The sequence below is a fragment of the Strix uralensis genome, chromosome 18 (genome assembly GCF_047716275.1).
Source record: "Strix uralensis isolate ZFMK-TIS-50842 chromosome 18, bStrUra1, whole genome shotgun sequence".
Taxonomy (NCBI): domain Eukaryota; kingdom Metazoa; phylum Chordata; class Aves; order Strigiformes; family Strigidae; genus Strix; species Strix uralensis.
Window position 1 is genome coordinate 10,067,158 of NC_133989.1, and position 27,212 is coordinate 10,094,369.

Below are 27,212 nucleotides of genomic sequence, written 5' to 3' on the forward strand. Positions count from 1 at the left end.
GCAATTTTCAAGTTAACATGAGCTATGTGGAAACTCATACAAAGTAGATGTGAATTTTTCTTTATATCCAATTATCTATCATTCTTTAAATCACTCAGTATTTCTTTCATTGTCGAACTGTATTTTTAGCCTAGGAGTATTAGTAAATAGGCTAATTAAGAAAGGATAAGAAAATAATGTTCCTGTCTAGTTTTGACTGATGTAAGGATGTGAGTTTGATTTCAGAAGTTTTTTATTTTTGGTTTCAAGTAGTAGAACTCTCAAAGTCGTCTGCTCTGTCAAGCATTTAGCTGACTTGAACAAGTCTTATGCCAGCAGTTATTCCAAGGTCAAAACCAAAATTGCAACAGGAAATCAGTTTCAGAAGGTATATGTTTTATCTTGCTTTGGAACTTCTTCATGTTCTGTAAATCATTCAACATTGTGTGATGTGATGTAACTATAAGTTTAAAGCTACTTTTTAAAATAGAGAACAAAAGCTGCCAAGCATCTTGGTGGTGCTGAACTCACCAATGACAGTTTTGTACTCAGATAAATAAATGACCCAATTTCCCCCCCATTTGGAAAATAAGTCAGTTAATTTTTACATTTCTACCATTTTTTCTCTTTGGCCTCAGCTTTTGAATTTGAGCAAACACTTTATTGGACGTTAAGGATCTGAAGGAGTTTCTGCTTTGTATTCCAGGTTTAAAACTGGGAATGGAGAGGGATGCGTATGTCATGATTGCAGAGAAAGGAGAGAAGCTGTACCAAATGATGATGAGCAAGAAAGTGAACCTTATCAAAGACAGGAGGAGAAAATTAAGTACTGTTCCCAAGTGCTTTCTTGGCAAGTAAGTGGCATTTGAATTGAAAAGGCCCTTTCATACAATTAAAAGAATGGACTCTGGATTTTCTGGGGGTGGCTTTGAGAGGTCAGATCAGATGTGCTTTGGTGCAGCTTAATTGAAAAGGTCATAACCCCCATTACAGTTGTCATTTATTAAAATTAATCATTGATTTCTATTTTACACCATACACAGCCTGTATAATGACAGCTCATTCTATTGTACAGTAACTCATAACAGCTGTTTCAAATCGGCAAAAGGAATAAGAAAAAATACCTTAACTCCCACAAGCTCAGGGCTGTTGGTGGCCTAACCTGTGTCCTCTTTTCTATAAAAGCAAATGCTTACCAGGTGATGTTTAAATCCAGCAGAACTGTCTAAGTCTTGGGATTGAATTTAGAAGTTTCCTGTTTGCCAGTGTAACAGATACACAAAATTTAATTTCTATCAGGAGACCTTATGCATTTGTTAGAAGTGTAGGGCTTTATTGTCTAGGAAAAACCTCTTTCACTCAGGCTACATATTACAGAATAATTCTTAAGAATGACATGTATGAGGCTGTAGAAGAGAGACCCTGTGGATGAATCAGATCAGAGATTAGATGTGGTAGCAGTGGGGCTGTTGTAGGGAAATGTCCTGCATGGCGCACAGGGAGACACATTAGTTGACCTGAGAAGATTTTTTTTTCCTCCTCAGCTGTTTATGATTGAAATGATCAGCTGTGGGACAAAATTCTGAGAGGCAGATCATCCATTCATTTCCCTTCCCTCCCCCTGGTCTCTGTAATGGCAGTTTGCAGGCAACATTCCTTGTGTACGGGGTGTGGAATGATGCGTTGTCTTCTGCCTGACAGAAGGCGATCTGGTAGCATAGGCTGGTGATATTTCAGCTATTTAAAAAAATTCTTGACTTTCTGAGATTTGGTTGCTTTTTCCTTCTTCACACACACATGCCCCACCCCACTCCCATTGATCTTGCTGGATTCAAATTGGAACCTTTTAAGCTCTGATTTTGAAGGTATGATATAGCATTTTCTATCTTCTTTGCAACAAGAAGTACCAGATCAGAAACTTACGTTCTTCCAGTTCTGATATGAGTCTGTTGTGAATTTCCTGATATTTTGCCTAGTCTCAAGTCTTACCTGGGATTTCCTGCTATTTCTTTTTCTTATAAAACGTCTATTTTCTTACATGCTCCACAATCTGTACTGCTCATTGTCCTCTCAATTTGCTTGACAGCCACCTGACACTCCAGTAGTGACAACTGACTTAAATTTGCCAGTGGGTAACTGAGCCCAGACTGAGATACCTACAGGCATCCTGATCTCTGACAAAACCATTATTTCTGCTAATGTTCCAGACTTTCCTGTAGTAAATAATTCTGCAGGTATCTTTTCAACAGTCACTTGTTAGTACAGTCCTGGGCAACTCAGTTGAGTGCAACTCCATCAGTACAATCCAGTCATGGCTCGCAGACTTTTTGTTTCATTCCTGGGGTTTCCCCTGAACAATGCATATTGGCTGTGACCTACTAATTTTTTCAGATATTCCTGCCAAAGGGAGTCACTAATAACTGTGCTGAGATATGCTTAGTGGTTTTCTGCTACATGCAGCTGAGATTAACACTAAGGCCACAAGAAAAATTTTTTTCTCTTGGCCTTTGGATATCAGATAGCATCTAATAATTCAAGAGAGAAAATGTGTTTGCAGGAAAAAAAAGCATGAACTAATCTTACTATCTTCAAAAATACCATATGCATTTATTTATAAGGCTGTTTATTGAACTTAACTTCAGCAACTGACTTGCTTGAGTGCAAATCCATTTTCCTAACCACTCCTCAGGTGTACTGGCATTTAGGCATGTGACTAGTGATACACTGCACTAAACTGATTGCAAAACCTTGAACTGTACTGAGCTTGTAATAGAGAGGATCTGTTAACCTCAGGAGATTCCAAACATGTCTGATAAGATTGCACAAATCTGGATGGGTTGGATTTTCCTGTGTATTTCTTGAGTAGAAACACAGCTGTTCTAAGTCACTTAATTTCAGAGGTATAGTTGGGAGATGGTGTCCTGACTTGCATGCCAAATGAGAACTAAGCACAGTACCACTGCAAAGTGAGGATACTCTCAGTTATACTGGAGAACTGCTTAGGACAAGATGAGGAAACAAATCAAGCTTTGCCATCCACTTTTTGAGTTGATGCTTTTTTAGCAACAGTCCAACATATATATACACACCTAAAAACCCCCTTGGAATGTTTCTGAATCATGCAATTTTCAGTGTTTATAAAGCCTTCAGAACAAATGATTACTGATTTTGCTTACAAATTAAATGCCACAGAAGTCTTAAAGTAGCTCTTAAAAAAATCATCCCATGGTTTTGAAGCTTCATAGCTGTGATAGTAGCATTCAGTTCTTTTCCTTTTTCAGCTTGCAATTTCAAACTTTAAGACGACTGCCTTACATTTTCGATCCAAATAAACTCCAGGGACACAGTTCCAAATAAAAGCAGCAGAAAAGCTAACAGGGTAGCAGTGCTCTGCTGAAGTTTTGGGCAACTATTTAAGTGCTGTAAACTGCCAGAGACCCTAGACCTGTTGCACTTGATGGAAAAATGTGTAGCAACTGAACATCTACCCCGGGTACTTAACATGGTTATAGTCATTGGCCAGCATGTCTGTGATGGAGCCCTCCACAGAGTGTGTGTCTTGTGTTCTCAGTAATGAGTGTGGAGGATCATTCTTACTTCTCCCCCCTCTGCAGTTTCTATTCTGTTTCAGCTTTTAAATACTTCTAGAAACAGTTCAGAATCACTGGGAAATTGAGAATGAGCTTTCCTTAGGAGATAATCTGACTCATCACTACAGTACTCTGGCTTTAGGAGTTTTACAAAACTCTACTGGTTTCCATGGGACTCCCCTGGCATAGTTGAATAGATTCTGCTGCTTTTTCTACACTATGACAGTTACAGAGTAGCCCCTCAGCAAACTGAAGACTTTCCAGTACTGAAGTTGTTGTTGTTATTCTAAAGGCAAAATGCAAATACTACCTACAGCTTAGATGAGTCAGCTCTGATAAACATGAAGAGACTAAAAATACTTCATTTAGAGCCTGCAAGTGGAGGCATGGATACTGATTTTGATAAGCAGCAACCCTCTGCACATTGGCAAACACCCAAGTAGTTTATTGAACTCAGATTTCCCATATGTCGCTCTACTTTCATATATTCCTTTTGTTCTTCTCTATGAACTTAACACATTTCTAGTATAATTGCTAATTAACCTGGCAAACAACTCAGCCCCCTAGGGCTTTGGCAGTGCCGTATTCATCAGGCTTGCAATGTCCATTTTTCTGTACTTACTGTTTCTAATTGAGTAACATCCTACATATCTATCCATTTTTGGCTTTTGTTCTGCCCATATGTGCAGATCTGCCCCTCACCAGAGAGAGGTTTTGTCTGTGCTGCATGAGCAGACAGACTTGGTGCCTTTTCTCTATAAACTAGAAGTATCATTTATGTATCTGCCAGGCACCAACTCCAGTAAATGACATTAAATTAACCTGTCAGTGGGACTTATTCTTTCTCTTACTGCTCTGTGCTTGAATTCAGTACATTGAATCTTCTGTCCTAAGTCCTACTGTGATTCCGTTAAAGCCAAGGCAATTACACCACTGAGGGGAGGGAGCAGAAATCAGACCCAGTGAAGGAAGGTGAGCCTATGTAACTAAGTCAGACCACGAATACTGCTTGGAGGGATAGCTTGGATAGAAGCAGCTGTTTTCTCTACTGTCCAACTTGTTTTTAAGGTCATCAGTTAATGTTGCTTTCCTTTCCCCCCTTGGATGTCTGGATTGCTCAATATAGTAAGGATTTGCAGCATCTTTATAGATCCAGACAGGTGGTCTTACCTTTTGTGTGCATGCTACTTATGATGAGCTAAGGGGAATAGTGGGAAAAGTCACAGATACGAGATCTGGATCTTCTGCGGAGCATTTCCTCCAGAAATGTAGGAAATTGAGCCACCTAGTAGAGGTATCATCAATTACAACAGTTTTCACACTTGCTTCAAGGAGAAATTCTCCTGTGGTTGACTGATGACTTGCAGAGGGGCTTGTGTCTGCTTATATTCAGAGGAAAATAGCTAATTGTTTCTGTTCTGCTTCCGTTTGCAGTGAGTTTGTATCGTGGCTCACAGAGATTGGAGAGATAAGCAAACCAGAGGAAGGGGTCAACTTGGGACAGGCACTACTGGAAAATGGAATCATTCATCATGGTGAGTGCTCCATGCCATAAAGAGATGCCAGATTTCAGTAATGCCCTGGAAATTAAGGTGGAAAACTGACTGCAGCTGTTCACATGACGTTCAAATACTTTCCTGCCATCAAATCCTCAAAACGTTTAATGACTCTTGGGATTAATGAGTAGGCAAATTTATGTCATGAAAACAGGACTTGTTGGGTATCTTGAAAGTGTTTATGCCTGCAGTTGCTTGATTTCTCTGCAATGTCTTTGTTGTGGACTATATCGGAAATATATTCCTTTGTACTAAGTGTGTTTGAAAATCTGTAATGATTAATAAATACAGCTTTCCATATGAGACATCGGCAACATGGAGAATAGTCGAGCAGTGCTCTTTCAGAATGGAGCACAGGTACAAACAGTGAGGGGCTCCAGACGATGGGTCATTCTTTCTAATGAGACTGCTTGTTATAAAGGAAAGAGATGATAGAGGGTTTTGTGTGGGATTTGTTCTTTCCAGCTCATTTGGCAAGAATGTCTCTCTTTTTAAAATAGCGATGCACCATATTTCTTTATCACACCCAGCAGATGCCCTTGAAGTGTTGTGATGAGGGGTATTTTAGAAGAGTAGAACAGTGCATGCAGAAGTGCTACATGACCAAAGTAGCACAAGATGCTTGTTTGAAAATTTTCTGTGCTATCTGCGTTTCTACCAAAATAAGGTGTTTCTCCAGATTACAGCCTTTAAATCCAGATTTGTCCTGCTGTTTCCTATTGTTTTCATATTAAGTTATAAAGACAGAGGAAGACAGCCCTATTTTAGTTAAACAGCAGATGCCCCAATTTCAACATTCAGATGAGTTTAGCTGCAAAATGCACATCAAAGGAATATGGTATATAGGTCTTAAGTCACCAGTGGTCTACCTTTCCATGCAGTCTCTTGGAAACCAATTTAAATAAGGGAGCCATTTAATTAGACTAGTCTTGCTTTAATCTCTTGGTAACTCAGCTCCACAAACTTGTCTTTCAGGTGACAATAAGACTGTTAAGAAATGACATCTGTTATCTTCTTTTAATTAACACATAGAGAAACCTAATATGAGAGTACCATAATCCTTCATGCACATACGCTTCCACCCCCAGGTACCAAGACATACTTTCAGGTACATTCAGACTTTGAAGGGCTTTGAGCATGAGCTCAAAAGCACTGAACGTCTAACTGTGGCTTTGGAGAACAGGAACACTGGCTCCAATGTGTAGGGATCCCCCTTTGGATGAAAAATACTCTTTTGCACTCACACCTTTACTTGCCTACGTTCTGAATGTGTACATTTGCACTCTTGGTGGAAAAAGCTCTCTTGAGACTGATGATGACTGTTTACCTTGCCATAACTTCATGCTTTGACACTTGCAGCAGTGTCCCTTTTCTCTAAACACAAATTTACAGCTCAGAGAAAGTTGTGATGATATATGTACTGCTCCCCTTATCCAGATGACCTGGGTAAGATCCATCTGGTTTGGTTTTAATGTTACATTTACTTAGAGTTCCTGATGTTAGTGTCTCCAATGACAGTTATTACTAGACATTGGAAGGTATTTGCAACGCTGCATTTGCTTAAGGAAACAACCCTTGAGATTTTGATAAATCATTAAACATGAAAGTATCCCATTATGTGTCTCCTAATGTAGCAAGAATTTAAGCACCATAATGAAGCCCTTACCTCTACTCTACATTAGGCAATATCTTTTATCTTTTGTTTTCACTTGGCATAACATTACTGTCAGGTGAAAACTGCTGATCTCTCAGCCTGCCTGAGAAGCAGGGCCATAGAAGATTGCTAAGTGCTGAGCTCTGTGTGTTTTATCACTCGGTTTCCTCTGTATCTCCTTTACTTCTGGCTATTTTATCTGGGACTGCTGATGTGGAACTTCTGGTACCTGTCACAGAGAGCAGAAGTGATCAGAACCTGATCTGTGTGCCAGACACAAAAGATGCTTTCTGCAGACTCGATTCTCAATTCGATTTAGAAATACAAAATCCAGAGCACGCAGATACTCAAAGTAGTCAATAGCTTACACAGCTTAGAGATTCCACTGTATACAAAAGGACATACACCAGATCCTGCAAATTTTGCTTTATGCTGCCAAATTAAGGAAAAATATCATGGAAAGCAGGAAACTTAAAGACCAGGATGTGCTATATAATGAGGAAAAGTCTTAAGAATTTCTGGTGCCTGCCTTCTAAACAATTATCCTGCCCACTCTGCAAGGGGCAGACTGAATCTCAAACTGAGTTCTGATACTTCTGAGTATGCCTAACCCAGTTCAGTCATCCAGTGCAATCAGTTTTCTCAGGTTAATCAAACTCAGGCTAAGATGCATCTTAAATAGTGTAAATCCATATTTTCTCTCAGTTCATCCAATGCTGTGCCTACGCTATGAAATACCGCACCCAAAGTATTCACGGGTGCCCCAGCACAAAGATCTGGCTGTGGTTTTATTACATTGGCAAAGGCAAGAAAGATTACAGTGCCTAAGCTACCCCACTTCATCTGCTGTCTGCTTTGGTTGCTCTTCTCTAGATTTCCTCCTCCTTTTCTACATAGTTGTCACTGGTTTCCATTAAATTAAGCTGTGAACAATGGCATTTCTATAATACGTACTGTAAAATCTGGAAAATACTTCATTATTACTTTGAATTTGAACAGTCGTTGGCACTTTCTACTTATAATTACAACTTACTTAATGATCAGTGAAACAAATAATTTCTACTAGTTATTAAATTACTATGTTCAGTATGAGGATTTCCCACCTCCATGTTCTATTAAAATAGAACCTTAGAATAGAGACAGGATAAACCTACATATAATTGGATATAGACTTCAACTCTCTTCCAATCTGGTGCATCGGATAAATCTGTTTGAAACTGGGTATGGTTTTTAACTCTTTTCCGATTTTGGCCAGTGCTTCTTTTGGAATGGTTCCTTATCACACTGAAACATCTTTTGTGTCCTTGTCTTTAAAACCTATCAGTATATAGCATTGCCCTACTGTGGAATGGCTATTCTGGGTGAAAAAGCAGTCTCTCAAAAACACTATTTAATTTTTAGAAGGAACTCATTAGTAAATACAAGAACCATGGTAGAAGAATGCCCCTAACAGCTGTAGTTCCTCTTACCAGCATGCTTCTGCTTTTGGAATTGCAGAACTTCAGGCAGCTGCAAAAATTACTTCAGTGCTGTGATTGAAAAAAGTCATATGGTCCCAACTACCTTCACTAGGACTGTTTCTAAAGCCTCACATAAATTGAATCTGGTGTAAAAGGAAGAAATTTCAATTTTATTGGAGCTGCAGTATTTTAGAAAACTGCTTTTGTTGATGCACATAAGCATATATATATATAGACAATAAGGGGAAATTTGAAGAGCTGAGTCTCCAGAAAATGATAGCTACCAGCAAATACTTAGGTGTAGACATACCAACTGACCTACGAAGAATATGACAGGGGAGAAAAGACTAATTTTAATTATCATACTGGCGGTTTAGTTTCAGATAAGCACCAGTTTAAGAATGAGCAGGTGATGTACAGATTTCGCTACGATGATGGAACGTACAAACCAAGAAGTGAATTGGAAGACATCATGTCCAAGGTTCGTATTACCATGCTTAGTTGGAACCTCATGATTTGCATCAAAAGCATTTGCTCTACTTCTGAATGTCATTGACCTGTTGTATAGGAGATCCCTCATGCTGTTTATCTTTATTGTATTCAGCTATCCATCCTAATGCCATAGGAGACATTCACCCTAGAGAGAGGAAGCAGAGCTTAGCAATAAATAACAGTACAGTTGTAACTGCACCCAAGACTACAATCCTAATATAGTAACAAAAGGTCTTAAAACAGTAGGCCATAATACAGCATGTCTGCTGAAAATCTGGGCATTATGGTTCAGGGAGATAGAAGAGATCAATATTTAACTGCTGTTCCTGATAATTGTATGTCAAATGAGTTCTGTTGATCCCATATCTGCCCACATACCTTTTAATAAATTGGATTTCTTCTTATGGACATCAGCTCATGGGTTAATTGTGAGTCAGGATTAATGGAGAAAATGTTGGAATGGAGGTGAATAGAGATAAAAGAACAGATTTTTTTTTTTTCGTTCTTCTTTCCCTGCCTCCAAAAGCATGTTTGACAGAGAAGATAAGGGAACTCTTTTGAAAAACAGTTAATCAATGATAATTCCAGCTGAGTAGAGATGTCAATGTTCAGGTTTTGCTAGCTTTAGCTAGTCAGTGTTTCTTTGAAAAGGAAAAAACTGATAATACCGTGCATCTTTCCTTCTTCAGGGTGTGAGGCTCTACTGCCGACTACACTGCCTATATACTCCAGTGGTAAAGTAAGTTCACCTTCATGATCCCCTTGTATATATTACCTGGCTTTGTTAAAAGGATGACATGTTACTCTTGAAATCTTTCTTATTTCTTATTATAAACAGTAATTTTCTGCATTTTCTTGGCTCTTTTACTACTCTTCTATTTCCACAGTTTAGATCTGTAGTTGTACTTCTGCTGGAGGATGTTGGAACTGGGTACGGGGAGAGTGAAAGGCCAGTGTTACTGCCTTCCTGACATTTGCCTTCTCTGTTAGTTCGTGAGAGCTGTTACCATGACACAAGTTTATTTGTTTACTTTGGCATTTTCTATGAGTTAAAGTAGGTGTGATTAATAAGTGACTGCTGATTTAGGGCAGATTGTGTGGTGTGATTGTAGCTGCTGTATTATTTGGGTTATAGAAAATGTAAACAGATGCTAAAGTGATGTAAACAGATGTCAATGTGATGGTAGGATTCTTTCATTCAAAGCACCCTAAACAAACACAAACCAATCTGAAGTCGAATAAAACCTGAAGCTGTAAATTAAAGAAAACCCTGAGAATTTTGGGTGGAATCTTCAGAACTTGGCTCTGTATAAATAAACGCTAAAGAACTGAGATAATCTGCAAGTGCTAGCTAACTGTCTTCCCAGATCCCAGGAGATAATTTTCAAATGTTTTTGCGTTATTGTGGCATGAGGTGAACATTTCTGCCCTATAATGGAAACCACCCTGAACCATGTAGGTGTTCTGTTTAGGTGTTTATAATTGAAAATTAGGGATTTTCACTTAGGAAAACTTCATTTTTTACATACAAAAAGCTGCCGAAGAAAAAAACTTCTGGTGGGCGTGTCTGGAGTCCCAAATACAACAAAACTGACCTCTTGTCCCTGAGTTGTACAACAGATGTTTCACTGAGAGATGCCATTGTCATGCTAAAAGGAACTGCAAAGACAGTTACAGTTCATCAGTCATAAATTTGCCTAATTAGATCTCTGCTTTTTTTTTTTTTTTTTTTTCCAAAATAGCCATTCTACAGTAGTATAGATTTCAATTAGCCTAAATGGTATGGAGAGACCAGGAAAGCAGATGCAGCCCTTGGTAGGCAAGGTGGTTATGTATATGCATGTGTGTATTTGCACAGACACGTTTCACCCCGTAAGATGGCAATTCACATACAGAGTAGGGGTAATGGTAAGCAAATTCAAAAAATTTCACTGACCTCAGGGTACCCACAAACTGAAAGGGATGTAGTCTTATGTTTTAGAGAATCAACTAGGACAAAATAGCTACCATAGTCCTGTCTTGTGGTGTTTTATCAATGTGCTACTTTTGTAATAGAATCCCCGCTGGAGAATCTTCTACTATCATGATTAATCTGTGTCAGTGACAGCATGAATCTAAACTGTGTATGACCAGTGAAAAATAGCAGACTCTTAGAAGTTTTTAAGATTCTTCTGGATAGACTTAATGTTCTCAGTATGTTTAGGCTCTTCTTCCCACCATTCCCTTTCCTACTCACTCTTCCTTTTAGAAAAGAACTCCCTGTTAGAAAACTGAATCTCCTAGGCTGCCATCCTTTCATGTCCTAGTCTCTCTTTTTGCTTCTGACAAGCCAAATGTTAGCCTAAAGGAGCTAGCTTTCAGCCAAGTTAGTTGTGCAAAGCCTATTACTTTCTGCTGTGCCTTTGGACCACTAGTTTATCTGACATCTTCAGACTGCTGATCCCTGAAATCATGCTAGCAAGCTTGATGAGGCCTTTTCTGGTGCAACCTTCCTTATAGAAAATTGGCAAAACTGCTTGGAGTAGCAGGGGCGTATGCCAAGAGGTTCTGGAAGAATCATAAAGTTCAAAATTCAATTATTTTGTTGACAACCTTGGGATGTAGTTTTGCTTAGTTGTCTTCCCTGGAAACCTGGGAGTTTCCATGTAGCCTTTGCCTTTATAGTTTTCTTTAAGTAAACTCTGACACTGATGTGCTTTGAGGACAAGATGATATACCCCACTGGAAACAAAGCATGGTACTTTGGGGGTTGATACATAAAAAGTAAAATATTCTGAAAAATCTTAGATGTAGAGAAGGTTCTGAATATGTCTCTGATCTACTTCAGGGAAGTTGTGAGGGTGGGAGAACTTGCTCCCACTTACACATGTGATGGACAGTACTTCAGTGTGTAGATGGGCTAGACCCTGTGAAGAATATGATATTCCTCTAGTTTCTGTGAGTCGGCAAGGCTCTGCCAAAATTTCAATGGTTCCCACATCTATATTTGACTATTCACCTGCAGCTCATGGTTCTGGATAGCGTTCCATGATTCATGCTCTACTCCTGCTTAGGCTAGATTGAAATGGGGGGAAAAGTGAGTGAACTAATGTTGAAATATTCATTCTGACAAGCATTGAACTACAAGCAGTGAAAGACTGGGCCTTGGACCAAGATCCTGATGCCAGCTTATTCAAAACTCTAGTTCTATGTCAGCATCTATATGAAAATGTTGGGAGTGGCTTCTCACAATCTGGAAACCCCTACTCATTAGTACTCAGTATTTTAATGCTTTCCTGTATTGTTCTGACATTTCAAAAGCACATTTTCACAAGATAAGAGTGCAAGAGGGAAAAACTGCCTAGAAAACTCCCACAGCTTTGTGCTGGGTTTAGCACATTACTGGAAGACAAGTCGAAAAATGTGTGTAAGCACTATGAGGAAAGCTTTTGTCCTGAGGACGCATATTTCTGGAAATAGTGTCATGGGGTTTTTTTTGGTTTGTTTGTTGTTGGTTTTTTTTTTATTAATCCAAGTTCTGCAAGTCCTGCTTCCCTTTCTAATTTCTCACACCCTGCATTCTGCAAACACACAGGCATTTCTGCTGCATTTATTTACAAAAGCCAGTCACAACATATTTGTATCTGTAGATGATTAATAAAAGGAACATGAGTAGGATGAATTTTAGATGGTGGTTTGACATTAGATTTTTAGTTAAAAGGAAATATCAAATAGCGTGGTGCTAATGAAAGAGGTTGATTTGATAGAACTGAAGAATAAAGTCTTCTCTTGAGCTGCCATATAGATATATCCGGACTGTAAAACAGTCACAGTGGATGTGAAAGTTCCCTTCCACAATCATGCCAGTGGACCTCAAGCTTGAAATAGAAGGACCACCTCCAAGGGTGAGAGGGGAATTAATTCTTCATAGCCCATTCAGCATTTGGCCCCTCTGCTGGGACTGTCAACAAGAGAGAGCCAATTAATGCAAATTAATTGTGGTAACGGCTTTTGTGATGTGTAACTAGGAACTGGATCAAGACCACAAAATTTATTTCACATGAGCCAGTAAACAACCTTAAAATGGAAAGAGCTTTTCATTCTCTCATGAGCTGGATTAAATCCAGTGACCTGGAGGTGAAAGGTGTTAGAGCCCAATGTCCTGAGCCACATAGTCCTCTTATATTTGTATCAAAATTCTTCAGAAGTATTTTACGAAAGACTAAAAACATCAATTATCTCCATGGCTCTGAGAAGAGGAATTGAAGAAAACTGCAAAAAGCAGCAAGTTACAATAGGGTTTCTTTTCCTTACTTCAGAAACAGTGCTGCTCTCTACAAGGGCTGTGTGTGAGATGGTGCAGGTTGTGTTACAAGACCTAAATACAACACTTCTTTTGTTATTTACAACGGCTGAAATTATCTAATTCCATAAAAGAACACCGAGTACTCTATTTGTATCTGGCTACTTTGTCATATTTTGCTAAAGAAAGTAAAATCTGAACAGGTATGGAGAATCAGGAAAATCTATTGACAGAGTAGGCTAAAAGGTGCTTAATTCAGTGAGTCTAACAAAAAGGGGGCACAGAGGGACTATGTAGGGTTACTGTCCATGAATACATTGATGGGTATACACTAGAAGAGAACTATTTAAGCTTATATATGGGGCTGAGCCAATAAATGTAAACTGGACATGAACGGATTTAGGATGGAAACTAGAAGATGACTTCCAGTCAGAAGAATGTGATTTTCAACAGGACTGATGGTGGCAATATTCTAACCTGAATTAAAGCAGCAGCTCAGTACATCTGTGAAAAAATGTCCTGGTTGCCTCTGGCAGAAATATGAGCTCACTGAATATGGCTTGAAACCACATCTAGAGAAATTTGAACTAACACTGCTCTGTATTGATCTGAAATATCTTCCTAATTCAAGTTGTTAGAAAAGTTTAAAAACTAGTCCTTTCTTCTAGAGAAAAAGGATATCTGCTTCTTATTTTTTGTCTTATTTATTTGTGGCTGGGAGTCTAATTTTTTCCCCCATATATAATTCTTTTTCTTTCCTCAATAGTATATGTAGGTTTAGATTGTAAAAGAAATGTTTACCTTTTTGTCCTGATTTTCCCTGAACTCTCTTTCCTAATTAGAGACCGTGACTACCACCTAAAGACCTACAAATCAGTAATCCCTGCAAGTAAACTAGTGGATTGGCTTATTGCACAGGTAAGAAAATTTTAAGATACTGCTGCCTTTGATGAGGATCTTAATTTTTCAGTTCCATTTAAAAGTAAATAAACATTTATCTGGAGAATATTACAATGTAATTGAACATATTATGATTCTTTGAACTTATGATCTTATACTTTCTGTTATTGTTCATTTGGTGAAAACTTGTTATTTGGCAGTATAAAGAGGAAAGTTTTTTTGTTAGCCCTAGGAGTGGTGAACTGGCTGTTCTCAGGGATCTTTTCTATTTCTTGTGATTTTTTTGAAGACATTTAAAGCAACGTTGATCTCATTTAATCTAGTAGAGGTGTGGTACAATTTTATTAAAAAATGAATCTAGAGTTTTACACCAATAACTGCACAATTGTCCTTAGAAATTGTAGTTGCCCCACATTTACCTTGTAGTTACAGAGAAGAGCCTGTAGCTTGAGAAATCAAAAACTTGGCTTTGATAGTCTAAAGCAATCTAAAGGGAGAGTGTGCCATGTTGCTCACCATCACAGAGTCAACTGCACATTCTGGTTTTGTCCTAAATGATGCTCTGATTCACAATCACATTAAATTCTATATTGCCAAAATGACATAAACGGGGGCTAGTTAGAATGAGAATCAGGCCTCTGACAACCAGGGATGTTGTCTTTCAGAAATGTTTCCTGCAATTGCATTTGACATCATCCTACCTTAATAAGATTGATATGATTTAAGGTTATTCTGTGCCAAACAACTGAATGAGAATGGAATGGTCAATTTTTTTTTTCCTGTTAAGAGCATAGAGGAGAGGAGAGCAAGAATATTAGTACTGAGGTTGTCATATCAGTTACATGTGATTTAACTGGGTCTTCTTCATGGAAAGCTGAGGGGAAAAAAAAGCCTGCTTTGGCCAAAGAAAAGAGATGTAATCAGGCTAATCTGGCCAATATAATAGTTAATCACAGAGCTGTAGGCAGTAGAAAGACTCAGATAGCAAAGTAAAAAATGTCAACTCTTGGTCTGGAAAAGGTAGCTCATTTCCTTCCCCATTTTTCTTCATTCTGGTAGGTTAATGTGGCTGTTAGTGCTCCTGTTTACTGAACTTTACACTAAGATTGAACCAGAATGTATTAAGCCAGATATTGAGATATAGAAGACCGTGTAATTTATATTGTGTATATGTGTGCATACATACATGTATACAGATGCAAAGACAAGGGAAATTTTTTCTGTACTCAGTTAAAGGGGAACATTGCTAAACATGTAAATCACTGTCTATGACTTAAATGAATTCCTATCTATGTGGCTATATCAATCTTTGCTCGTAGATCCTTACAAATAGTAATTTTCATGGAGATTTGCTTAGAGTTTTCATACTAGATTGAACTATTTCATAGCAACCATTCATACTTTGGTCATATTAGCTAACAACAGATTTTAGTGGGAGCTAATGAATACTCAGCTTTTTGCAGTAATGCATTTATTTAACTGCTCAAATATCTACCTTTCAGTTTATCTTTAGGCATCTCTTCTTGAAAATCTTGGTGATGGCATCTACCTGATAACTACCTGTTACACAGAAATGCTGGGAAATATTTATTTCTGTTTCTGCCAATCAATTTGTATCATGGTTTTAGTTTAGAAGCAGTGCACAAAAAAAGTGAGGACTGTTGTTTCTGTTAGATTTAGTGACGTAGGGATGACTGTCTTGAAGGATAGTCTCTCATTTCTGTTTGCAATTTAGACTATAAATGCCAGTGGAGCCCTCCCTAGTAAGAAAACTGTTTTTTATTTCCTTGACCCTTACAAATATTCGTAAGACTGAGCAGAGCAAAAGAGTAAGAACTTTTTTTATAATCAAAGAAATGGTGTCAATTGTATGTTGTACCCTGACCCCCCTACCTGGAAATTGTTGGCTATTATACTTCTGATAAGAGAGAAGCTGGGTCATCAGCGAGGCTTAATCTTGTGTACATTTGAACAGTTGTATTCAAATGTGATATATGTTATTATCCCCTATGTATTGTGTGCACTCAGAGTCTGAGACTGGATAGGCATTAAGAGCTCTTATTATTAGAGTGCAGTGCATTTGTGGCTCTGTAGACATCAGGGGTCTGCAGGAGCTGAGCATCTATGACTATCAGGTTTATTAAGTGCCCTGTGATATGCTAGCACAGATTATTCACTATGAGAGAGTTTTTGCATGTGATAGAAGATGGTCAAGGGATTTCCTAATGATTTAGAGATTCAACGCTGAATTTGCTTTATGTCTTTTTATTGTTTATAGATCACAATACCTGGATCCTGTGGCAGTTATCCCCATAGTATGTCTTAGGCAAATTGTGCGTGAAACACTAAAATGAAGCATTAAGTATGACAGTGGAGAGAAGCACATATGAGCATAAGTGCTGATTGGAGATGAATGTGTTTGTGCCTCTTCTTGAGGCGCAAAGTCAAATCCTGAAAAACATAATGCTGTATTAGAGTTCTTTGTAGGCATTACTTTAATGACCCTCTGAGTATAACAGGGAAGTGGTTTCAGCAGTCAAAGCCTGAAAGGAGAAACATGGATGTAAGCTGAAAGTGTCTGTGAATTAAATTGTGGTCCCTACATATATTTAGAGGTAATCCTTGAAGGGAAGGGGCTCGTTCTTTTATTGATTCTGGACCTTCTCAACTTCATTTTACAACCTAATCTTTCTCCCACTGCTAGTAGACAGAGAACAGAGGAATACAGACCTCACTTAAAATGCCAGAGCTCTTGTACTTCACAGAATCTTACATGCTACTGAGGGTGCACTAAAAGACTGCACTGCCACAAACCCAGTACTTTTGTCATCTGGCTGAAGATTTATATCCAGACGTCCAGAAATTATCTGTGATAAAACTCTACCAATTGAATCCTCAGTCCAAAGTCTTAAGAAACTTAAAATGCCAATTTTATGAAAGGTAGAATGGAAGTAAAGGGACAAATGCAAAGTAGAAACCTGCTGGTAAGATTCTTTAGGTCTTTTGTTCCAGTGGGTCTCTTATCTCTTTCCATCCATCCATATATTGTACCTCTGTTCATTGCATTACATTAGGCTTCCTTCCCACTTGGAAGGAGCACTTCATAATCTTAACACTTTCCTTTTCCATGATACCAACAAAATATATAAAAGTGGTTTGGTTGCTGTTCTTAACTTATCTGTGTTCATCTGCTTTCTTTTCTCCTGCATGTGGGTTGTAAACAATCTAGGTCAGAGACCATCTTAATTGTTGGGCTTATGAATCTCAGAACTATCAGCCATGGACCATGATTAGTGCTTTAGACATCATATCATTACCAGAATTAGACAACAATAATAATAGTAATGGTGGCAGTAGTAAGGGTAATAATAACAGTGTGCTCTAGATGTGATTCTTCACTATGGTACTGACTGTAAACTGTTTCTATAATTCTGCTGACTCTAATTCAGTGATTGTATTTAAATAAACCTAAATTATCTTGTCAAAACTAGTGTACCTAGTTTCACAGCAGTTTTCTGTATGAAAAAGTTATGAGACACACGTTCTGTCAAGATCATTGATTCTAAGTGGTTCATTTTTAAGATTTTTGTTACTGCTTTCATTGTATATGGACAAATTGCTACACAACATTTAGAAGTACAATCAGGTGAGCTGAAATGATCTATTTTAAGTTATATTTTACAATTAGAGAATGCTGTTTTGCTAGGGGAAAGTTTTGAGGCCAAGTTAACATCATCAGGAGTAGCCAAGTCTGGTTGAGAGCCTTCCTACACAGATTTTTGTTGCCTAAACCAAAAGTAGATTCCTAAAGGTTAAGAGAATAACACTAGAAGGCATTTCTCCTTCAGTTTATTTACAGTTGAAAGAATAAATTAGATTTTTAAGTCCCAGCTTCTGTAAAATAAACTACCCATTTATCCCATAAAGTAACACAAAGTGAGTGTTGAGAATTGTCACATGACAGGATGTTGAGAATAAGGAAAGACTTAGGAAGCCTTGAAATTAGTTTATAGTAAGAGTTAAACTTTGGGTTTATTAAAGCCCTTTTCTTGACTTTCCTTGTGTGGTTATGTAATCATGCAGTTCTCCAGAACTGCTTTGGTCTTTTTCCTACCAAGACAACAGTATTTAGTTCTTATTTTGTAAATGTTATATTTCATGCCTTTTTTTTTTTTTTGTCTCAAAAAGTCTCTTCAACAAGAGCTATAGTGCTGCTGACTGGCAAGAGCTGATCCTGTTTTAACCTGTATTTAAATAGTATCTTTACACCATAGCGATGTTCTTTGCCAGTATTTGCCTGGTAAATAGCTACTGCTCTCCTTAGCGGGTCTTGAAGTCAGACTGATGTTCTGCAGACAAGATCAGAGGGCTCTTGGTCTGCAAGCTGGTTTGCTTAAAACTAAGTCAGTATGCTACCCACTAGAGCTTCAGGATATCTAGTTCTCCAGATGGAGGGGAGAAAAAAAGGTGTAATACTTGTGTAGGATACAGCTTCTAATTTAGCAGGACTGAAAGTAGTATGCTGCAATTGCTTCTCTGCCAAAGCAGCAGGTCCCCTACCTGCTGGAATGATCTGACCAACTGCTCTTAGTGAGATAGCAGCTCCCAGGTTCTTTTGTGCACGTCTGGGGACTGGGAAGCAGGTAATCTTGCATCAAGTGGGCAGTGTTAACAATATTTTTCATCTGAGTAAGACCAGTAGTGCCTGCTGACTTTTACCAGTGCTATCTAGAACTGATACATCTGCCTAAAAATTATAACCATCTTGTTTGTAAAGTCTTCACTTGTGGCTGCAAATTAGCAGATACGTAGAGAAAACTAGGCATTTCTTGTATTTAATTGAATTGTAGATGCAAAACTTAATGCTGCTATTTCAGGTAAATTTGTAAATTTGCAAGTCACCTTTGGCACCTGTTTTGAAATATATACTCAGGGCTTCAGGTGGTGAGAAACTGAAGCCTTTGTTTGTAGGTCTGCTGTGTAGGAAAGGAATGCCACTGCCATTTTAACCAGTCTGACCTTTGGAGTTCCCATACACTGGGTTTACTCAGGTTTTTCTCCCTTCAGGTGAACATAGATAAGATCTCTCAACTTCTCTCTCTAAGAGCGAGTTTTATTGTCTGTGGCTAATGGGTCTAAAGTCCAGCATTATGATTGCAAGTAAAAAGTCGTTACATTGAGATTATATTATGTTCCTCTGTGGGTTAAACAACTACTTTCCAGAATCCTGGTCTTTGTCCTCCTAGTTCCTGTAGGAGGCAAGAGATGCTATATATAGGAATGAATAGGATTTGGGCAAGGGGGTAGCTATTTTAATTTCTTGCTATTGTTCCCTACAAAGAGCATCCTGCTAATTTCAGAGCCACAAGCTATGCGGTGGGGAAGGGGAATAATTTAGCTTAGGAAGTTGTCTGAGATGTAATATTTATCCTCTTGTTTCTAGGGAGACTGTCAGACTCGGGAGGAAGCTGTCGCACTGGGTGTTGGACTCTGCAATAACGGGTTCATGCATCATGGTAATACATTAATATTACTTCCCACAGCCAATTAAAGGAGCTCTTACTTCAGTCAGATTAGCTGACTGACTGAAAATCCCTTTTCTACGGGCCGTGCCATACATGCTGACGTGCATACAATTGCAGGCATCCCAGCACCTCTTTCTAAAAAAGCAGCCTTCGAGCTTACACAAAATGTCTGAGCCTAGTACCTTCCCAAGTGAATGCCCTTGCTAATAGTTACGATGAGCCCTCAAGTGATTAGACAAGCTGGAAGGGGCATGGTTTTTTGCTGCATCTCTTTCAGAGCCATCGGACCAATGTACAAGCCAAGTACTATCCTGAAATGTCACCAAGAAATGTCAGGTACAAAGTAAAATTGCCTAGTTCTTGCCACTTGGACAACAAGCACAATCCTCAGTGCTGAATCTCTGAAGCTTCCAAATCTGAAGTGCCAAATCCATCCTCAGCGATGCTGCTACTAAACTGGGAAAATAAACAAACCACATATGTCTTAGTATCAAATAGCACATACAAAGTCCTAAGAGCAAAACATAGTTTGTCCAATGAAACATCCAGTTTTAGTCATAAATAGCATTTGCTCCCCATATTTTTGAATAGTGTGTTTGAGAGCAGATTATTGTAAAAAAAACTAATAGAGAATTTGCATAGTACTTGATAGAAATGTAAGAATAATTTATTTTCTTTAAAGAATTTGATTTGTTTTGAGCCCATTGGCATTCATAGTGTCCTTTGGCAAGGAGTTCCTTTGTATAAATACATGTTAAACAAAGAAGTTGTTTCTCAGGTTTTAAAATTGTCACTTGATGCTTTTATTTGAAGCCTCTAGGTCTCATGTTTGAAAACATGATGAAGAACTTTGTCATACTTTACAGAATTTTACAGATCTCATTTCCCTTTTAATTTCTTTTTAGGTTGAAAAGCCTTAGTCTATTTAGCCACCTCACCTTTAAACAGCCATTTTACTCCTCTTTGCTCCTTTTATAGTTTTACCATATTCATTTTGACATGGGAAAAAAGCATAAGGTTTTGAGTAGCATCTTTCTTCCAAGAGGATCTTCTACATTTTATTTGCATTCTACATGCCAGGAAGGTCAAACATCCTATCATTAGCTACTATGCACTGTGAAGAAAAGTATATCCCTAAAATGGAGCTTAAAAATTACAGAGCTGAATAGCTGACTGATAGGGATGCATCTGGTCTTAGTTCTGTAAAGACTGGGGAAATATTTAGGATTTCCTTAAACTTTCTTTTTTGTTTCTCTCTTTCTTTCTCTGTGTAAATGCATGTATGTATTTCTTATATGTTGTTTCCAGTCTTGGAGAAAAGTGAATTTAAGGATGAATCCTTATATTTCCGCTTTTATGCTGATGAGGAGATGGAAGGCACCAGTTCCAAGAGCAAACAATTACGTAATGACTTCAAGCTCGTGGAAAACATCCTGGGAAAGAGTCTTCTGGTAAGAAATTTGTTAATGTAAACCTTGACATTTCTGTGAAACTATATTAGAGGAGAATGAGAAGAAAAATTGTGATAGAGTAGAATTAAAATGGGTAATTGCACCTGTAGCTAGACTTTTCTTCATTGCATAAATACTAATTCTTGAGCTACTTTGATGTAGATCTCCAACTTCTGTAGCTCTGACTTTTTCTAGCTGGGCAGACTACATAGCTTATTCTAGTTGCAAGAGAAATCTGTAAGTTGCAGGCTTCCTTCTCTAGCATGTGACCATCCTACTGCACTACGCGGGAGCTTTGGATTTATAGCTCACACACACACACGTGCAAATGCATGTAAGTTCCTGCCTATTTCTGATAGGTCTCAAGAAAAGAGGAGACTCAGAGATATGACCGTTTCATCCAGTTCACAGCCCAACCCCTTTCTATTCCCATGAAGCCCTTGAGAGAGTCTGGAAGCAAGCTGGGAGCTTGAGATCTTGTTTTAGCAGTCACCATATGTTTCTTGAGCTTGCTGAGCAGGCACCACAGTGTTGATGTGGTGGAGGAGAAAGTAATGGGCATTACCATCTTGGGAGAGGTCTGCCACCAAGTTTAAACAGAGTTTAAACACCCTTATATGTGAGGTAGATTCAGATGGAAGTTAAAAGACTGATAAGTACACAGATATTTCAGGACATCATTGTCTAAGTGATTATGAATATGCCCTGCATTACTGGAAAAAGTATCAGCTTTACTTTGTTTATAGAAACCATTTCCAAAAAAATATTGTTCTTTATGTTCATGCTTTTGCAACATTACTGTATCTCCAGATTCCCACCTCACTAAGTGCCATCACAGTCCTTACTGCACTGAGATTATTCTAATGCTGTTTGGATTTGGTAGTCAGATTGGTGAAAACTGTTTGTTCTGATCCTTGTTTACTGCCAGTGGCTCCAGGCCCATCTTTTTGTCCCTTTGAACACTGGCAAAATGCAGGAGCAGAGTAAAAACTTGGGTCAGAAACTACAAAAGCACAATTGCTGGAAAAGATCCAGAGGTCCATTATATGGGAAAATTTTTCCTGTGGTTCACACAGACTTCACTGTCTCACTGTTGTCTTGTCTCCCAGGAGATCAATCTGTGTTTGTCTCAATGACCAGAAGTAATATTTAAAGCACCATGGTCCCTCAGAATTATTCCTCTGTGCATCCAGTGCCAGAGACTGGAGTGTCAAGTTAATATGATTATCCTCATGGAGAGCTGTTGGATAAAGGGAAGCAGTTAAAATGTGATACACTTTGAGGTTTTTTATTGTGATTTGCAGAACACTCAGAGATCAATTTCATGTACGTTAGTGGGAACTGCCTTTGTTCAGGTATTTTTAATTTTCTACCTTATCAAGACAAGACAGTTTGAGGAGACAGATTGACTAGTACGTCTCTTCCACTTTTTTTCTGTTAGTTCAACGCACTTTTGTTAAAATGCCAGAAGTCAATGGTAATATGTTAGCTGTGAAATGAGAGATTTAAAGTTCATTGATTCTGTTTTCTGTTAATGTAATAATCATTTATTAGTATTCACTAGAGACAGAAAAAACAAGCAAATCTTGCACATGGACTATTTACTAGTGATTAATCATAACCTTTAATTGATCCTTCCAGTCACTCCATAATTTGGTAACTGAAATATTTGAAACAGGAATAATTTTAATATTACTATTATATTTCTCAAGTGCATCAGTCAGCGTCTGTCAAAATACAGTCCTATCTCAAAAAGTAAACAATCTGAAATGAACCGTACATGCTGAGTAAGAAATCTCCTACTTAGAGGGCACAGATTTTTGTCAAATGAGTAGTAGTAATGCTAAAGCTATGAGTTGCCCTCATTCTCACAAATAAGTTAGCTGTCCCCCAAAGTTTGTGAAGAAGACTCCACAAATAGCAGTACGATAAATACATTGCACTTATCCACAAAAAAATTTGTGCCGGACTTTGATTTTATTCTCTTTAGCAAGAGAATCAAAAACATCACTACTTACCTCTTTACATTCATGATACAGAGCACTGATCCTTCCCATCCCCTGATCCTACCATAGGAAGTTTAATGGAAATTCCTCAGCATTGGTTTTTGAAACATGCTTTTCTACTGCCATGAAATCCTAGATGTTTAATGGGCAGCTTCCCTCACCCCCTTCATCTAAGTTTGCTCTATCACAGAAGAACTTTCCCTTGAAAACAGAAAACAACAGAAACTTTGGCAAATATATCATTAGAAATGCCAAGGAAAAAAGTGCTTTCAGTCTGAAAAAATGCACTTCAAACAAAATTTAATACTCATTTATTTGTGCAATTGTTTCTTATTGAAGGACATAAATCATGACAAACTGAAAAAATATACAACATTCTTTGCATAGTTGAAGAGAATTTGGACTTTGGATTCACTCCAAACATTGTGAGCTGGTTACTGCAGTGCGCTGTTAAATTATGATCAGCACCTCTATTTGTTAGCGCAAGCCAACCACAACACGTGTTAAAGCTGGTGGCTTGGAGCTGAATATCAGACAAGGATAGTTGCCTGCAGAGATGGGCCTCCATCAAAGTTGGCTAAGAGGTTTAGTGCACACACAGTGCTAGAGTCCCCAGAAGACTCTAGTGTATCACTTCTCTGATCTCAGAAGAAAAGCATTTCCAGTGATTTCTAAAGATGATGCCTGTGTATGTTTTATGGAGCATTCTCAAAACTGTCATGCTGGATTGGAGGTCTGGACTGTAAGTCTAAACCTCATCAACTTTCCAGACCTGTGATACCTCCTGCATTCCTCCAGGGTATCCCATATTTTTTATTCTCACTAGTGTGTTGCAGTAGTTGCAGGAGAGAGTGGTTGCCCTGTCCCACTGCAGTTCACAGCCAGGGCTGTGGCATGTCCTGGAATTCAACTCGTGCAGGGGCCTGAGTACTGTAGCATACTTGATGAAAGCCAATGGTTTGAGCACAGAAGTCAGGGGTACCTGGATTTTAATTCAACTTCTTATGTGAACTCACTGTGTGGCCAGGGCAAGACCTAAAGTCATTCCATGCCTCCGTTTACCGTCTGAAAATTAGGATGCTAAATCTCATCTATCCATAGGGCTTTGCTACTACTGTTACATCTAGAATCAGCTTTGAAAATGAAAGCATTCTTATAATTCAGCGTTTCAGGTATCAAGTTTTTAGCTAATAGGTAGTATTATCATTTGAGTTCATGTCTTTTCCATTTTAAATCAGCTAATCCAATAAACATAGCATTCACCTTAAAATTCTTATAAAAGTGTAAAACGCATTTCTTCTAATCATGATAAATAATAGTAATTTTTATTGCTCAAATAAAGCCATACTTGGTCCTTAATTAAAATCTCTTCCATCTTTAATCATTCCAGGAGAATTACTTCTGTGTGTTGTGCTAATATAAAATGACCTAACTCTTCAAAATTTCAGCAAAGAGAATAAAAGAGAGATTTGCCTTTGTTCTTCATCATACTAGTATCCCACAGTCTATTGTAGCTTGAGAATTCAAATCACTGATTTAAAACACCCCTGGGAAGAGAGCCACTAATAAGACCCCATCCTCTGGGGATTTCTGATCTCCCACAGAGACAGGCTGGCAAGTCAGTAACCAGAGGCATCATCATCCAGGTGTATGTGGCCAGATAAGGGCTTTGAGTAGATTCAGATACTAAAAATTACAGTGAACTCTGAAGTGAAAAACATCCTCTAGGCTGTAAATCTTCCACTGTTCAGAATGAACAGTTCCATTTCAGTGCTCAGTTCAAAGCTCACAAACTGGAAGAAACTTTAGTCATTTTGTGTATATTAAACCTATTTTGCTAATGTGGCAAAATACACCTTTAAAGATAATAGCAGGAGGGGTGGCTTAGATTCTGGAGTTTCTCATTGGAAAGAAATTTTGTCTTTTCAAATTTTGTTTTAGTGCCCCAGAGCTGTGGACTTTTGAAAGGCTGGGGAGACTGGAACAACCTGGGAGATGAGGTGGCAGGAAAACAGCTCTCATCAAATGAATGCTGCTGAGGGCCACAGAAACCTCCTCAGTTTTGTGAAGCATTCAGACTTGACATTATCTGATAAGTCACTGCTCCTTAAGAAGTTGTTAACTAAGTCAGACTGTTCAGGTGTGTCCAACAGAGAAGAGTTCATGCCGGAGAGCTGTAGGGAGGGCTGTGAGAGAAGGATATGCATCCTGGACCCTAGTTTAGGAGATGGCGGTTGATCTGCCTATGCTGCCTCTTCTGCTGCTGCTGTCCCCAAGAGTTTAGGCTGAGAGTTCCTGCTTCTGCATGATACAGGTGTAATAGACCATTTTTGCATAGCTTTTAGTCTCCCCACTCCCCGCTCTCTGCCAGTATGTTCCAACTACATTAGCCCTCTGGTTTTGATTAAACATGTTTATTTCTCCTATGGTCTCATTTTTTAACGTGGTTGTCTTTCAAGATTAAACAGCTGCTGCCTTACCTTCAAAAAAACTGATTGGCTTTCAGGGGCACAGAAATAATTCTTGTAGATGGCAAGTTAGTTAATTGCTTTGGACTCCTTAGGGATGAATGATGTTCAGCTGTGGAATTGCAAGGTATTACTACTTTACAGTAATGAATAAATGAATCATAGCCTTCCCCAAGTATTGCATATTGAATATTATCCATAGTCTACCTTTTCATAAAAGAGCATCCCAGTACAGGAGCATCAGTGCACAGAATGTGAGATTCCTTTCTTTACAACATGGTGATATAGTTCCTGATGTTGCTGCATTTGAGTTTTTTTAAAAGTATTTTGGTTCTTTGCTTTCAAACAATACATTTTTGCAGTACTAGTGAACAGAGAAAGTTAGGTTATTAAAAATGATAGCATATAAAAGAACTTCATGCATAGTAATAGTAGCTGCACCCAAGAGAATCATGTAAGTTTGTGTAGCTGCTGGCTTCTTAAGTTTGGCAAATCAAAGACTCCAAATTTTCAAATATCTCTTTTTCACATATGCTTTCAAAATCCAACAAAAGAAACTGAACAGTCCCTTCAAGTGTAAAATGAGAATCGGAGGGAAGAGCTATCCTAGTAATTTTCTATTTAATCCCAAATGTGAAGTGATAAAAGTGCATACTGTATTGGGCTGAAAATCATTACACTTGCAACAGTAAAAATCTAACTAGTAATATACCCAATTTTCTAAGCTGTCCTTTTACTAAACATGCATAAATAGCATTGTTTCTGAAAATATTTTGTTAGAAATATCCAAGAATGGCAAAACTACCTTTCAGTATTTTTACGTTCCTGTCCATCACTTAATTTGAATATCATCTGGTGAGGATTTTTTCCCTGTAGATATATTACATCATGCGTTATTTTAACATGGCTGTATGGCTCCTGCAGGAAATTATGATTCTATTTCTCTAATTTTTTTTCTAATGTGAATTCCTGTAAAAGCTCAAAGCTTATAAGCTGATGGCATTGACTTCAATAGACAAAGGACAGTATTTTAAAATATGCAGGAATCATCAGAATCAAGGAAATAATTCTCAGCATTTGTTTTTCTCCAGTGGCATGCTAGGTTATAGATAGCTTTATTTTTCCTTTTAACTCAGTTCTGTTTTATCAGATGGTTCTTAAATGTGTAGTGTTTACTCAAATGCAAGATGTTTATCTGTTAGAACTTCCACTTTGTCCATTTACCAGTGGCCAGGCTTGCGTTATTTTTTTTAAATGAGAAGTGATTTGTTAAGCTTTTCTTTCATTGTTAATAAGCCACTAGAAAAGGATGATTGAAACACATATTTGCCATGATTGATACGATTTTTAAAAATATTTATAAGGTGGGTCTGTATGACCTCAATGCAAATAAGAGGAAGCAGACTCTTAGTAGCAAGAGCTACTGAGTCTTCTGTCAACCGTAAAAGGTGCAAACTGAGCACGATGTGAGTCCTGTGTTTTTTCCCTAACACAAAGCTTAAGTGCCTGTTCTCTAGAGGACCTGTAGATGTCAGAAATTGTTCTTTCACTGCTCATCCAGAATTTTAGCCAGCAGACCAATTGTTATGGTGTAGATTTATGTAGTGTGTAGTCTTATCTGTAACAAATAGGCCTGAGATCCCAAATTTATCTGAAACTGATCACTAAGAAGGACTCATAGATTGTTCATTATTGGGCATGTGGGATATATTTAAAAAAAATAAATGAATTACTACGCTTTGATCTGTCAGTACATTCACCAGTGGAAAATACTGAATATTGATGAATTCTGTAATCTAAAAGTGAAAGAGTTAATAAAGAGTGAAGGGCTAGAAGTCAAACCAAATGC

At 38.1% G+C, this 27,212-nt stretch overlaps 1 protein-coding gene across 2 annotated transcripts in view; it reads left to right on the plus strand.

Moving 5' to 3' along the window:
- The window catches only part of PREX1 (phosphatidylinositol-3,4,5-trisphosphate dependent Rac exchange factor 1), a 173,165-nt gene that overhangs the window by 108,632 nt on the left and 37,321 nt on the right, over positions 1-27,212 (plus strand). For both annotated transcript variants that reach the window (XM_074887940.1, XM_074887941.1), the window contains exons 10-16: positions 686-833; positions 5,004-5,104; positions 8,617-8,720; positions 9,421-9,470; positions 13,856-13,931; positions 19,357-19,429; positions 20,747-20,889. In XM_074887940.1, the coding sequence (XP_074744041.1) occupies positions 686-833; positions 5,004-5,104; positions 8,617-8,720; positions 9,421-9,470; positions 13,856-13,931; positions 19,357-19,429; positions 20,747-20,889 (695 nt within the window). The remainder of the gene's footprint in view (positions 1-685; positions 834-5,003; positions 5,105-8,616; positions 8,721-9,420; positions 9,471-13,855; positions 13,932-19,356; positions 19,430-20,746; positions 20,890-27,212) is intronic.